Source organism: Madurella fahalii (assembly GCF_045866475.1).
Source record: "Madurella fahalii IFM 68171 DNA, scaffold_1, whole genome shotgun sequence".
Taxonomy (NCBI): Eukaryota; Fungi; Ascomycota; class Sordariomycetes; order Sordariales; genus Madurella; species Madurella fahalii.
Genome location: NW_027263971.1, coordinates 8,017,105 through 8,032,407, shown reverse-complemented (window position 1 = coordinate 8,032,407; position 15,303 = coordinate 8,017,105). Strand labels below are relative to the sequence as shown.

Here is a 15,303-nt window from a genome sequence, read left to right as displayed (position 1 = left end):
ACCCAGTAATATCTGGGTAACCCATGGGTACCCGTGGGTGGGTTTTTCCCTTCCCTATGTGTGCGTGCTCGTCGAGGTGCAGTCGCGAGGCCATCACAGGAGGCTTGTCTTCCGCTGCCTATGACATACAAGCTCCTAGAGGCCAGGTACCCCGGTACGGTGGATGAGAAGCTGAGCTGCGAGATAGAGATGTACGCGTGGATGTAGGACTGGTGCGCTGACATATGTATACCGTACCTGTACGGCTTCGGCTTTTCCGATTACCGCTATATAGGTCTTCCGTACCGCCGACGACTTCCCCGCTGACCTCGTCTTTAATAGTTTACGTATAAAGATCGGATACCGTGTTACGTCCGCCTCTGGCGTACGATCCGACGCCGCCTCCGCGCCTTGCTCGGGTACCCAGACCTTATACGTTATACTGTAAACCCGACCGACCTGCGCCTACCCACCGCATATATACTGCTCGAGTATATTGGCCCTGATACCGGGCGCATAGTCTCTGACACTTGGGAGGAGCGCCGGGGCAACCAAGTCCGGCGGCGGAGACTCTTCCGAGGCATGGCCCGCATGATCCTCTCCCTGGCCCGCGTTCTGCAGCCTCGGATAGGCTCGTTCCGATTCCGGGCCGACAGTACGGTAATACTAGCGAATCGGCCGCTACCCTGCTGCGTCGCCATTTTAGAGAACGACAGCGCGCCGAGGACGATACCGAGGGACTAATCGTATACTTGCGACGAGCCGTTTGTCGCGGATATGCTCGCGCTCTATGACAGGAGATTCCTCGCTAACCGGAACGCGGTCTACCACGCCGCGGACTGCCGTAGCCAAATGGCCGCCAGGGCGCTGCTCAGGACGCTCTTACACCACTACGTTACACGGGAGTGCCGCGGCAGGCCCTTCCGCCTCCAGCTTACCGACTTCTATACGAGTAACATCTTCATTAATGACGACTAGAACGTTACCTGCCTTATCGACCTTGAGTGGATCTATTCCCTATCCGCTGAGATGCTCGCCGTGCTGTACTGGCTTACAGGACGCGGTGTTGACGAGCTTGTAAAGGACGACCTCCATGAGTTCGATATAGTCTATTGGGAGTTTATGGATATACTAGAGGAGGAGGAGATCGTAATAACTCCTGGGTGTAAGCCCTCGCTGGCGAGTATTATGCGCGAGGGCTGGGAGTCCAGGGCAGTTGGTTCTAGTGCTATCTTAGATTCGTAAATACCATGTTGTCCCTCGTAGAGGATTATATCTCACCTATATACTGTCCTATATTATCTAAGGTAGAAGAGTTGTTTTCCCAATACTGGTACCAGAGGTCCGCCAAGGTCGTTAGTAGAAAGGTCGCTAACCACGAAGGGTATATAAACGAATTGGAACGCCTATTTAACAAAGCGATTTAAGTAATCGGGGGACTAGTGAAGGCTAGACTTAATTTGGGTATAGATTTGACTAACCTTACTGCTTAACGTCTTTCTCCCTCTTTTCCCCGTCCTCCCTCTTTTCTCTCTGCTCTTTTTTTCTCGCTTCTTCCCTCTTTTCTTCCCTCTCTCTCTCCAATCTTGATCTCCTCCCTCTTCCTCCACTCCCTCTCCCTCTCTTCCGCCTCCCTCTCCCTCTCTTCCGCCTCCCTCTCCTCCCTCCTCTTCCTCCTCTCCTCCCTGTCCCTCTTAGCGCAATCGCCGGACGAGATCACGGTCGCTATGTCGGTAGCGTTGCCGCTTATTCCAACCGTTGCCTACAGAACGGTCAGGGACGAGCTCCGTTGAGCGTCTGGACTACTTGACGAATACATACTTCGTGTTCTTCCTGTGGAGTGGCTCTAGCGCGTCGGGTCCGCCATGTCGATGTATCGTACGTGCGGCTGTCTGATCTCGCGCGGCTCGGGCGAGAGTAAACTAGGCTTTAGACGAAGCGAAGTGGACGCGTCGGGGGCCAGAGCGGACGGCCGGTGGAGAAAGACAGGAGGAGAAGAAGTGTTATGGGAAATAATGAGGCGAGTTGCCCAACTGCCCCGTTGTCCCACACCCGAGTTCTGCTTACCGCCTTTTTCAGCCAATTGATGGACGTCGGAAGGCCACAGCGACTCATCGGAACTATGAAGGGTCGCTGTGGGTCCACAGGAGACGCAAACCGCTTGCACTTTGCCCAGACGAGCCTCGAGAAACAAGCGGTAGAACTGGCCATTTTCAGAGCAGACTCCCGAAGTCCTTAAGGAATTTTGTAAGCAGCACAAACGGGTGGACGAAGGAAGACTAGATCACGGGTTGTTCCGGCCGGTGGCTAGGGCCCCACTAGGGCCAGCCACCTTGAGCGCTGCCACCGTTCATACAGCTAGGAGCGAAACCGGTGTCCTCTGTTACTCTTTATAGAACTTACAGCACGGACTACGCACTACTCAAAGATACAATAAGTACAATGACAGCTCGGCTCAGACGCATTACAAAATAGGTACTGAGTAGGTAACGATAAGTAAATAAAACTTTGAATATATCTGACTCATCACACACACTGTGCTCGAGACAAAAAGTACCACCCCCACCTTTGGCCTTTCCGCTGAACCTCGGTCTAGTCTTTCCCTCACCTTCAGGGGACTTATAGTTACCTTGAATTTATTCCACCACATAGTTATCCCTTTAGAAGGATTCAAAGTTTAAAAAGATGCCTCACCACGGCTCTGCCGAGCACTGGAATATCAACATCCGGCCCAACGAACAGCCGAGTGCGACGGCCGATCCCGCGACGGCCGAACACTGCGTTCGGTACTCCGACGGTAGCCATAGCAGCTTCTCCGAATGCCACGTAATCCACGTACCGTCCGAACTGATACCATAGCCTCGGTAACGGGGCTGTTGAGGTGATTGAGGAAGCATCGGGATCGAAGAGGCGTTCAGGGCTGATGACGGAAATGGATCAAGAAGAATGGTACCGATATCGGTATGAAGACGAGAACCCGTCGTATCGAACGATAGAGTATGGAGGCCTCGGCCGATATCGAGTGTCAGCCGGCACTGTCCTGTCGCCGCGTCCCAGAGCTTGACGGTCTTGTCGTTCGAAGCCGACGCAAGCAGCGAGCCGTCGGGCGAGAAGGCAACGGTATTGATATAATCGCTATGGCCCTCCAGCGTCCCGCGGCACTGGCTCGTCGCCGTGTCCCAGACCTTGACGATCCTATCCCTCGAAGCCGACGCGAGTAGGGTACCATCGGGTGAGAAGGCAACGGCAGTAACAGAGTCGCTATGGCCCTCGAGCGTCTGGCGCCACTGCCCCGTCGCCGTATCCCAAAGCTTGGTAGTCTTGCCGTAGGCTGACGCGAGCAGCAAGCCGTCGGGCGAGAAGGCGACGGCATTGTTATAATAGCTATAGCATTCGAACGTCTGGCGGTACTGCCCTGCTGTCGTATCCCAGAGCTTAACGGTGTTGTCGCGCGAAGCCGACGCGAGCAGCGAGCCGTCGGATGAGAAGGCGATTGAAATGATAGAACTGCTATGGCCCTCGAGTGTCTGGCGCCACTGCCCTGTCGCCGCGTCCCAGAGCTTCAGTCTCGCTGTAAGCCGATGCGAGTAGTGAGCTGTCGGGCGAGAAGGCGACAGCATTGACATAATTGCTATGGCCTTCAAGCGTCTGGCGGCACTGCCCTGTCGCCGTGTCCCAGAGCTCGACGGTGCTGTCCCAAGAAGCCGTCGCGATCAGCGAGCTGTCGGGCGAGAAGGCGACGGCTTTGACCAAATCGCTATGACCCTCGAGCGTCTGGCGGCACTGCCCTGTCGCTGCGTCCCAGAGTTTGACGGTGTCGCACGAAGCCGTCGCGAGCAACAAGCCGTCGGGCGAGAAGGCGACGGCATTGACAGGAGAGATGTAGGGTGAAAAGGCGACGGAAGTGCAAAAACTGCTATGGCCCTCGAGCGTCTGGCGCCACTGCCCCGTCGCCGTGTCCCAGAGCTTGACGGTCATGTCCCACGAAGCGGACGCGAGCAGCGAGCCGTCAGGCGAGAAATCGACGGCATTGACCCAATGGCTATGGCCCTCGAGCGTCTGCCGGCACGGACTCCAATCGTCTTCCATGCCAGGTTTGACTGCAATCCATTTAGGCTCCTCTTTCCTGAACAGGTATTTCGTCAGGCTACACACTGGACTGAACACGAGCGCTGAAGCGTAAGCCTGGAGGGGATTATTCTCCAAGACCCACTTGAAGTACATCAGAAAGCGGTATGCATCTCTCACGAAGTTTGACAATTGAGCGGCATTTGGCTTCCCCTAACAACGTTAGAACGTGTCTTGAAGAGTGACCTGCAGACTCACTTGGAGCAAATGCTGGAGTTTGGACATTGAGAGCACTCCCTCCGACGTGCTGTTGAGAAGGCTTAGTGACTCGAGCCAGTATAAGTATTTCTGTCTCAAAAAAGTGTCCACCTTGCCACCATCCTGGATGTCATCGCCGCAGTCGACAGCTGCAGAGGACTGCACAAGGTGTTCGATCCAATAGACACACGAATACCGCCCTGCCGCCAACGGGTCCCGGATTGGTATTCTGATCTGCTCAATGGGAAATCCAAGGCGACGTAAGCCGTACATATCCCGCCGTAATGTCTTGGTCATAGCTTCGAGTGACCTTGAGAAGATTGCTCTGTGCACCACCTCGGTTCCCCGAGGGAAGATCTCGGAGCATACCTTTTCGAGCAAGAAGTCCTTTGCGGATTGATGGACGAAGTAAACAGTGTCATCTTGTATGGCAAGAAAAGACCCACACATGTTTACGACGCCCGTAATAGACTTTTTTGTGCTCGAAATACTTCGGGGCAGGTCAGATATTGCACCAAGTTCTTCCAGGTGCAATGGACGGTATGCAGCACTAACGGCCGAAAGAATATGCAGGCAAAATTCTGGCTTTCTCCGCTCCAGCCGCTGAATTTGCCTCATCATTCGAAGATAGAGCTCTTCCAAGCCGGCCGGTATCTCATCCAGGACATCTAATAACTCCCAGTTCTCAGCCTTCATAAGTTCTTGGACGACGAGGGCTACCCAGAGGAAGGTGCCGCGTGCGTTGGAGGACAGGTGGCGCCAGACAGCTTCTCGTATGTCAGCACTGTAGTTCTTCCGCTGCGCAAGCTGAAGCACTTCGTGCCGGACGTAGGCGTCAACAGCAGCAGACACAGATTCTGCATTCAGCTCCAGGGACAGCGCCTACCCGGCACAGTAGAGCTGTTCCTCGATTTGCGGCCAATTGCGACTCGAAACGATCCACTAGACGCGAGTCGAGGAAGGCGTCCGGGTAATCAAGTCGAGAAGCAGCGGCAGATTTGCCGCACATTCGTCGAGAGCGTCGACGATCAAAGAAGTGTTCTGCAGACCTGCGTCTTGCAAGATGTTTGTAAAGATGTCGGACAAGGCAGCCCAGGCATTCACATCCTCAAACAACGCTTTACCGGCGCAATCATACTTCTTTCGGACGTGGGAGAGCAACGGCGGTTGCTGGTCGACCAGCAGGTAGATCAGGCTGCGCAGCACGGCTACGGCGTTGTTGATGCGTGAGTCTGTGGCCTGGCAGAAGAAATAGGACAGGAGGCTGTCGGCCTTGTGGTCTGTCAATCTCGTCGAGGGGTGACTTCGTCGATGATGCCACAGAGCAGCATGGTCTTGCCCTTGCCGGGGTCGCCCTTGATCCAGAGCAGCCGGCTGTTTTCGTCGTCGCGCCATCGTCGGAAGTCGGCGTTGTCGAGGATCCAGCGGTATGAGTCTTTCAGCAGGCCGCCCTTGGTCTGCTCGATGCGGATCTTGTCGTCTCGGGGGTCGGTAACCCGCAGATCTTCTAGGCACTTCGCGTCCAGATCAGTGCTGGCTTGCACTGTCCATGGGAGCTCGCCCCTTGCAGCTTTGTTGATCTCCTCTCGCAACCGCCTGAATGCGTTCTTTTCCCCTTCGCCGTAGATAAGCGGCATGTGAATGTCGAAGATGCCCAGTAGCGAGTATGCCTTGTCTTCTTTGCGTGCTGTGTCACGCTTTGCTATCCATGCCAGTCGCTCGGCGACGCTGAAATCAGACAAGGGCCCGCCTTGAATGGCTATGAGAGGAATTCCCGTGATGCGGTGGATATCTTGTTCTAGAGACGTCCTGTCCCCTAGGAGCACGCCCTCTTTAGAAAAGAATTGAACAGACACCGGAGCAATAAGCTCCTGAAGGGTCCATCCACGGGTGAACCATTTGCTCTTCCGAAAAGCTGATTCCCAGGCCAGCTTCCTGCGTTTGCCATCAGTATCGCAGACATATCCTGTGGCAATTATTGGCTTGATCTGGCAGCCTCCACTACGTTCAGCACCTTTATCTAGTAGCTCTCTAATTATCTAACTCCCCCAGTCTTCCCCAACAGCCCAAAAGGAAGGAGCTTAACTAGTATTGTCCTGGGAGTTCACGTTAATATTAGAGTTATACTCCGCGCACCCACCCCTTTTCCCGCTACACCTACCCCTCCATACAAAACCCTAACCTGTCTTAAAACTCCGAGACTTGACGGCTGTAATGTGAGACGAATCTGGGCATACGAAGTTCCCATTTTCGTACTTCCCGCACATATCATTGCTTACCTTGGCTCAGGCTCGGCTCACCCTTACTCACCCTAAGTACCATTCTCGGCAGGCTGCGCTACAGTAAGCTGAATTACTTCCACCCTAGTCGAGAGGGCCCGGAATTAGTCCCATACATAAAGATGCCAAAATGGGTGCCTTTTTCAAAAATACAAGGTTTCAACTCCAAAACTCGGTATCAAGGCAACCTATCAATGTGCATTAACATATGCATACAAATCCTAGGGATACTACCCCATTAAATCACGGTACACACTTACTATTCAATAGATGGCGTGTGCTGGGGATTTTGTGCCAAGCTACGAGATATTACTGATCTAGGTAAGTATATCACATCTGGCGGTTTCCCGATCATTCCATCAGTGGTCATGCCCTGGTGGAACCATTGGGGACCCCCCGGTTACGTTGGCCGCCATCTCAAACTCCATCACATTGCAATCCGACTCAATTCCTTTTTCTGTGTCATTGTCTAAGCAGCCGTGCAGCATCATGGCCCCTGTCGCATTCGCACTATAAGACGTTCTACAATGAGTCGGAGATGTTAGCGCAACTTGAAGGCCCAAGCCCGAGCATGAGATAGCAGTATACTCACCCCGAACATGTCCACGTTTCTTTCAAGGATAAGATTAACTCGTTAAAATCGAGCCGGAATTCCGTCCCAGGGCTGTTGCATTTAGACCACGCATCACCCAACTTCGCCAGGTCGACGTCCTTGGCCAGGCATTCCACCGTCATGTTTGTCCCCGAGTAATAAGACTTGAATCCAAACGTGCCCGTGGTACCCCCATTGTCCCAGTTGTACACCTTCAGCACCAAGTCATCAATCCTCCAATACGAATGAGATCCGAAACTTTCAGCGCAGCTGTCCGCTAAGGCCACTCCGTAGAGCAGAGCCACAAAAGAAGTGGCCGCGCGCATGTTGTTTGCGAGGTTCAAACCGAGGATTAAGACCCAGAGGCTTACATCCACTTACCGATTTGACCAGGAGTTGGTGTGCGGTGTGGCTGGGTCTCATATATAACAGACACATCTGGCATTGGCGTCAACTTTGGGATTGCCGAACTTGCCGGCTAAACGAGAAGGGCTTGACGGAACACGTAACGCCACTAATTTAACAAATTGTTTGTTTGGTACCGTTATTGGAGCAGGTGGGGTTGGCGGTAGAGGCGCACGTAGATATCGCGGAACCTTAAAGCCGGAAACCATATGCCGGGACCACCAGCATCTAGGCAATTTAATCGGAAAATACCCCACACAGCGATCATTGGATGCTAAAGTGATCCCTGGATACGCAGTCCACTCATCGCTTCCAGTTAAGGTAGCCATATGGGAAAAAGGGAAACAGTTGCCCCTCGGTTGATCCGGGGAGGCGAGTGTTTGTCTTACAAAAGCCCTTGGGTCCGAGATGTTGGTGAGGTTTCTCAGTTCTGCGAGGCAAGGACAGCAGTGTGTCACTGTCACAGAGTAACTGCCCACCATGCGGTCCATCTGGTGTATTTCCGTCCTGTTACCCGCGGTCCTAGCGGCGACCGTGCAGAAGAGAGACTGGAGAACTAAGGTCGCCGTGTAAGTGGGTCAGACTCAGCATTTGAGTGACGGGAACTAATGGGCTCACACCAGGCAACGCAACGGTTTCTATCCACTGGATATTGTCGACAAGCTGGAGGAGGCGACTATGACCAAGGTTGATGAATACATGACTGAGAAGATTGCTGCAGGCAAGAACAACGGCTGCACGCTGGAGACGGCCGGTGTCCGGAGAGAGTGGTATGGTGGCCTAAAGTCAGCTTCTCTCTCCCATTGCTCTAATTTTCGATTCGACAGGGGCGACATGACCAACGAGCAGAGACTCGACTTCATTAACGCCACGCTCTGTCTCATGAACGCACCGTCCAAGGCACCCAAGGACCAGTTCCCGGGAGCCCGGACCCGGTACGACGATTTCATGGCATATCATCTCACCAATGCCGGTTCTCTGCACGATACAATCGGCCTCTTTCCCGCCCACAAGTTCTTCATCCTTGCGCTCGAGAATGCTCTTCGTAATGAGTGTGGCTACAAAGGATACCACCCGTACATGAACTACGACCGTTACACCAAGGACCCTCAAAATTCAGCTCTGTTCAATGGCAATGCCACCAGCATGGGCGGCAACGGCGATCCTGATCCCGGTTACCTCGGTGTCCGCATGGGCGTTGGCGGCATGGTCAAGTCTGCCGGCGGAGGTGGATGCGTCACCAAGGGTCCTTTCAAAGAGTGAGTTTTAGGGTGTGTTCTTATCTTTGTCTAACGTATCAACAGCTACCGAGCCAACATCGGCCCCGGCGCCCCGATGATGAACAACGTACCGAGGAACCCTCTGCCGAGCGGCGGCGGCTACAACCCGCGCTGCATGCGCCGCGATGTCAACCCGACGATAGCCCTCGGCGCGACGGCACAAAAAATGTACGACCTCATCACCAAGTCCAAGGACATCAACAGCTTCTACAACACCCTGTTGACCCCGCCCCGGAATGCGAGCGATCCCTACAACTGGGGCATCCACAACGCGGGCCACTACATCTCTGGCGGCGACCCCGGCGGCGACCCCATGGTCTCTCCTGGCGATCCCATCTTCTACTTCCATCACGCCGCGCTGGATCGTCTCTGGTGGATCTGGCAGATGCAGGACCCCGACACGCGTGTGAACGCCCAGGTGAGCCTCGGCGGGAACGGCGCAAGCAGGAAAGTCGACCTCAAATGGCTTACAGACCTGGGCCCCGTCCCCGTCCTGGAAGCCCACGACAACCTGGGTGGATTCGGAGGCGTCTTCTGCCATGTCTATGTCTGAGTCTGGGAACAGCCATTCGCTTATCACTAGTTTTCTATCTTTCATCAATGTACCAAACCAGCTTCAACCTCCAAAGCAATATGCTCCAAATACAGAAAATCTCACTCCTGATTAATAAGAAACCGTAACCGCCTTCCCATCCCACCTCGCCTCCTCCGCCTCCACCACCCCCTCGAATATCCACAGCCCTGCGTTACAAGTTGTACTACAACTAGGACAGGAACCATTGCGCTAATAATTTAAAAGATCCGTTAATGCAAGCACCTAGTAATCGCTGCTAATTGAGCCTATATAGTTTATGCATTACATCTCTAAATGAAGCTATTTCCAAAAAAAAGTAAGCATATACCTACGGACTACAATACTAACCTATAATAGGGTCTATAACAGCTCTTAAATTTTCTAGCTTCCTCTGAACAGAGCAATGCAGTTGTGTATATATAGCAAGCGCCCTCTCACAACCCGTTTCTTATCCTTATATTCTATATACTTTTAAAATAGGTCTAGTTAGTTAAATAAACTGCCTTACCCATTACATCTCGTATACTACATTAGTTCTTAATACGTTATATTAGATTATTGAAGCTTGAGGTGGAAGTGGGCCTGTAATACAGTGCTCTCAGTGCTCCATAGGCCTGTAGTACAACGTCTAGAGCAATCTTGCAGTAGCACTGCAAATGCAACGGAAACTTGTTGAGTAGTAGAGGCTAGTAGCTGTCAAAAGGATTAGGTGCTAGTCTAAAGGATCAGGATCACAGGATCTAGTATAGGAGTCAAACCTATATACTCTAGTCAGCTAAGGCAGGCTAACAACTGACTATGCCACTGTACAAACGTTATCTTAGCCTATAAGTGGCTCGTTGTTCAACTACAGCCGCTACGACTTCGTAGAGGATCTTATGCCCTATATCACCCTTATACAGTACTATCTACTCGTTACAAAAGAACATAGTAATAAATTCGTCCTATACCTTAGAACGTAGTACATTGCTTTCGTTGTTCCCGTACATAGGCACTACAAAGTATATAAGTATGTTTAGACTTACGGCACCCCCTACGTTAGGTCCTAAGCTCTAGCTTCTTCGTTCTAGCTTTCTGCTCTTTCTTGACACTTCGGGCTATACTTTGTATATGTATTTACATTTTGTATACGGTACTACTACTAGTTCGGTGTAACGAGAGCCTCTTGACGGAATTAGGACGACCGGGCGAATGCCCCACAATAATGTCACGTTACCTGGTAGATAAGAACTCTACGTGGTAGCTGCACACGCGGGGGAACTTCTGATCCGTAAGGATCAGTCTCTGTCAATAGAAGGAGGCTGTTCGTGAAGACTTCTACCCATAATCATTAACTTATCGGTACTGGTACATCGTGTCCCAACTCCCTCAACGTACCTGTGAACAACTCCTTACACTTTCTTCTTCATACCGACCTCACAATCCTTATCTAGTAGATATATGCGATACTCATAGATATATATACTGTTCTAGTTAGGTCTAAAGTCCTCTATTAAAGTATATACCAAGCTCGGTTGATACTAGTGAAAGTACTACGAGAACCAGGCAGCTAGGACTTTATCTAGAGATCTCTAGTTCAGGCACTTACTAAGGCTCATACTATAGAGGCAAGTTACCGCGTTAGCTGCCTCTAGCCACAAGTTCCTTAGAAGGTTCGCGTTATTAAGCATCTTGTTGAACCTAACGATAATCTCGTGCCCTATAGGTTCGGTACTGCCGTTCAGCTCTAATATATACATTAAGGTGAGCTCAAGCTCAATACTCTCCACTTTTATCTAAAGCTCATACTCTATATAACCTTGGAGAACTATAGTCCTAGTATTGTTATCCTATCTGATTATATAGATAGCGAGTCTGAACTAGTATTTTATATATCTCTCGAAATTTCTAATAACGTTGAAAACCTCGAGTTACATTTTATTAGGTAGTTGGTATGAATAGGGCTTCTCACTATATTCGTCCTTAATTATAAGTAGCTATTGAGAGCTGTTATACGCTTTTTCGAACTAGAAGAGGTCCTATTATACTCTCTAGAACGGTTTTACCGAGTACCTTTCTAACAACCTCCTAGATATATCTACCTTTACATATACTTGATTATAGCTCTCACACTTCACCTACATGATGCTCTTGATCTTGATATTCCTAGTATAAAGAACGAACTTTCTAAGCGCTTCTAGACTAAGATGACTAGCCCTCTTGTGCTAGAGCTCCTTAGAGTCTTCCTAAATGGTAGTGGATCACAAGACTTTCTCTACATATACCTCAAACCTTGTTCTATATTTATAGCAAATATTATAGTACTTACAGCATTTAGTAGGATATTCTCGAATGCAGGAGAGTAGTTGAGGAGCTTGTATTCAAAGAACACGAGATTTATCTTATACCTCAGTTTCTTAATTACAGAGCTCTTCTTAGGTACTCCTATCTATAGTATATAGTCCTAGCTATAGTACTAAACTCCCTTCTTCTAGAGAAGTGCCTCCGTAATAATATTGGTATAGAAGCCCTTAATAACAGTAACGTTCTCTAAGATAAGGTCTATAGTATATCCGTTCTTGTCCCTAAGCGTCGTAGGTATAATCCTATACCCCCTACTAAAAATAGGGAACTACGACGAGCCTACAAACATATAGTCCCCAGGCTTAGCTTTAACAAAGAAGCCTGGCTCGAGATATACTATATTATTAACTAGATAGATAGTACTATAGTTGTCGTATAAAGTACTATTATAAAAGGGATAGCGCCTTAGATATTGAAATGGTGCAGAAACACATATCTACACCTATATACCCACCAAAAACAAGGGAGAGAGCAAAGATAGCCAAATGCCCGACAGACAAGATAGACAAGACAGGCCAGGCGACACCACCACAAATCGGGTCCCTGCAGCCTAAACAAGGTCAAAACAACATGTGCAGATAGAGCTCCCTCTGATCAGAGGGAGATCGCTTTGCACGCAAGGAGAGCTCGTCAATTGAGCTTGCAACAAGTGTGAAGAAAAGTACTGAATTGATTGTCCTGTCTAAGGAGCAATGGCCAGGACGGCCCTACTTATGGTGCGAAAGAAAAATGGGCCCACGGCAAGTTCTAGTCCCCGGAGCACCATCCTAGCAACTGTGTCCCTCTGATCAGAGGGACCCTGCCCTCTGGGGACTGTTTTCCCCAACTCAATATAGGGTTAAGAATACTCTAGAAGCTTCTTCAAGTTGCCTCAGGAGCTCGGGATCGATAACGGTAGTACTAATCAACATTAGGAGTATAGGCTCGCTATAAAGCACTTAAAACGTCCTTCCAGGAGCTTACTCACCGCTAGTCTAATTATTAACCTCCTTTTCGAAGTGCTTACGGAGGCCCTTCCACTTCGGATCAGCGAGCTTCTTATAGGTTCTCTGGTATTCCTCTTCGGTAAAAGCCGTTCCTAAATACTTAGCAGAGTCTATAACAGTAAGGTATAGGAGATTATAATTTTTAGCTTTCTAGGGATACTTCTCTTTTAGGTATAGGTAACTCCTTAGCTTATTACTACCGTTCTCTAAGCTGTTTCCCGAAGTATTTCCTAATTACTTCGAGCTCTTAGAGTTATCTATATCGTTTAACAGCATTGTTATAAAGTTTGGGTATATCTTTCTCTTATACTAGTTTACTCCTTTATAGATAAGTATCTGTAGAGCGAGTCCGAGAGCAGTTATATTAAGAGAGTCGCATCCGAAAGTATTGTTCTCAATAATCTCTTCGAGCTTATAATATAACTAATCAGGTACGATATAGTGCAAAACGGCTGTTAGGAACTTCTTAGCGGTATAGGTACCCTTAACAACATCGAACTTCTCAGCTATAGTATGTTGGTATACATTGATCCAAATACCAATCTACTCCTCTAGCTTTATACCACCCTTCTTAACTTATTTGAAAACAGTATCGTACTCTGTTCGCAAAGCCATTTACACTCATAGTAGCTGGTACTACAATCTTACGAAGTACGCGAATAAGCTTACAAGCACTAGAGTTGCCGTCTGCACTCAAGATAAAGTTTACTGTATTAAAGAGCTACGGATCTACCGTCCATACAATCTAGTTAATAAGATCTTCGAGTATAGAACGAGTTTATATAAACTTTATAAACTTCTAAATATAGTCGGCGAGCTCCTATATATAGAACTTCTTAATCTCTTAGTTCGTAGGCATATCAGGAGGTTTAGACTTCACACCTCTATACTCCTCAGGGATTACCTCCCACATCTCTAACTAGGAAGTATATCACTGAACTCGCATTTCCTAAAGGAACTTCCTAGGCGATAACAAGTTAGGAGCCTTAGGAAGTTCGTCAGGATCCTCTTTAATGTTAGTAGAGTCTGGGTCGACTAATTTCCAGATACAAAAGCACTAAATAGCTTGTTTAAGAAGCATACACCAAAGTAGCCAGTCGCCTCCAAGACGTAGTTTAACGTACACCAGCACCATAAGTATTAGAATCTTCGAATCTATAATGTACTTTCTTGAGCTCTCAAACTTAGCAGATATAGTACTGGTATTGTAAAGGACAAAGTAGAAAGAAATGAATTCTCTGACTTGCGTAAGCATCCTATAACGCGATTTCTAGCTACGTACGAAGCGGCTTCGAGCATCGGGCTTATAACTATCACGTGTATAGGAGCTCAGCAGAGATCATAGGAAGTATATAAAAAGGTTGAAGTCTCTAAAGATCTATTTACTACAGTAGGAGACTAAAGCACTGGCTTAAATACACAAGGAAATGGTCTAGGCGAGCTCACGTGATGAGCTGCTAAGCTCGGCAGTGAGAGCCAAGCTCCACAAGTGCGATTTCTAGCGCGACATTTGTTTTATCCTCCTCTTCTTCATTTTCCCCATCTCCAAGCCATCTTTGTCGTCTTGAACTTGCATAGTGTTCCACTTCTCGGGGTTAAAGGGAGGTCTAACTCTTCGTAGTTGAGTTAAGAGTTTCTCTCTAGAGCGTAATAAAGGCTGCCCGCTGCTCTTACCACGAAGACGTTCCTAAATCTTCCTCCTAATATGAGTACGTTTTGGATAGTCGGACATGATTGTTGCTGGGATTTGAAAGATGGTATTTTAAAATAGATTCCAGTACCGCTTTGCACAGTTTCAAATATTAATCTTGAGAACTGGTATTGCGCTTCCAATAATAGAATAAGCGAGACGATGAGATTATCCTGTACTTGTATATGCATTTGCCGTTAAAATGCACGCTTGAACCTAGATTTGGCTTCCTCTCTTTGCTTAATATATTCACTGCTCTGGGCTCCTGGTACGCTAATACGCGTGGAAGGCAAGTAGTAGAGAAGTTGGTGATATGAGAATTATTGTTGAGGAAGAGAGTATGGCTCGCCTAAAGGCACTTAAGTGCCTATTGGGAATTGCCTATAATCGGTGAAATGGGTAGAGTATATAGATCGTAGAGCGATCCTTCCTCAAGAGACTATCTAATCTATATATCTTATTACAAATCTGTGAGTTCTTGATCTTTTTCACTAGAATGGAATAACATGCTCAGGCAAGAGCAAGCTGTCAGCTTTATAGATGGGGTAGACGTCTGACATTTCGAGGGACGTTGGATCTGACTCCACTGACCGAGGGCCTAGTTTTGACATCAGAACAGTTCCCTCCCGTCAGGGTTCTTACGGTCCGTCGGAGGATTCCAGCCACTGAGAGCAATTCCCGAGCATGTTGGGGCCTCGAGATGCGGGGTTCGGAGCTATCGATTGGATTTACTGTATGACCGATCGGATGGGATCCCTGGATTGGCTAGCCGGGCCAGCTGTAACGTTCGAGTAGATTGCGTGGCCTGCAGGCGGCATGAGGGGACCGAAGGAGGTCCCCGAACAAGTG

The 15,303-nt window shown here is 49.2% G+C and overlaps 3 protein-coding genes across 3 annotated transcripts; 2 read left to right on the top strand and 1 right to left on the bottom strand.

The window, feature by feature from the left end:
• Positions 1 to 756: 756 nt before the first annotated feature.
• MFIFM68171_02247 (uncharacterized protein) lies at positions 757 to 957 on the top strand (the record flags this gene model as incomplete). The annotated part of the gene is made up of 1 exon (XM_071057669.1): positions 757 to 957. One exon carries the CDS (start codon positions 757 to 759, stop codon positions 955 to 957), a length of 201 nt encoding a protein of 66 aa, XP_070913770.1.
• A 4,290-nt stretch (positions 958 to 5,247) lies between these two features.
• On the bottom strand, positions 5,248 to 7,502 carry MFIFM68171_02246 (uncharacterized protein; the record flags this gene model as incomplete). Its single annotated transcript, XM_071057668.1, has 3 exons — positions 5,248 to 5,544; positions 5,610 to 6,306; positions 7,177 to 7,502. The coding sequence occupies 3 exons, from the start codon at positions 7,500 to 7,502 to the stop codon at positions 5,248 to 5,250; spliced, it is 1,320 nt and encodes a 439-aa protein (XP_070913769.1).
• A 559-nt stretch (positions 7,503 to 8,061) lies between these two features.
• MFIFM68171_02245 (uncharacterized protein) lies at positions 8,062 to 9,414 on the top strand (the record flags this gene model as incomplete). Its single annotated transcript, XM_071057667.1, has 4 exons — positions 8,062 to 8,150; positions 8,205 to 8,351; positions 8,409 to 8,840; positions 8,886 to 9,414. The coding sequence occupies 4 exons, from the start codon at positions 8,062 to 8,064 to the stop codon at positions 9,412 to 9,414; spliced, it is 1,197 nt and encodes a 398-aa protein (XP_070913768.1).
• Positions 9,415 to 15,303: the final 5,889 nt, after the last annotated feature.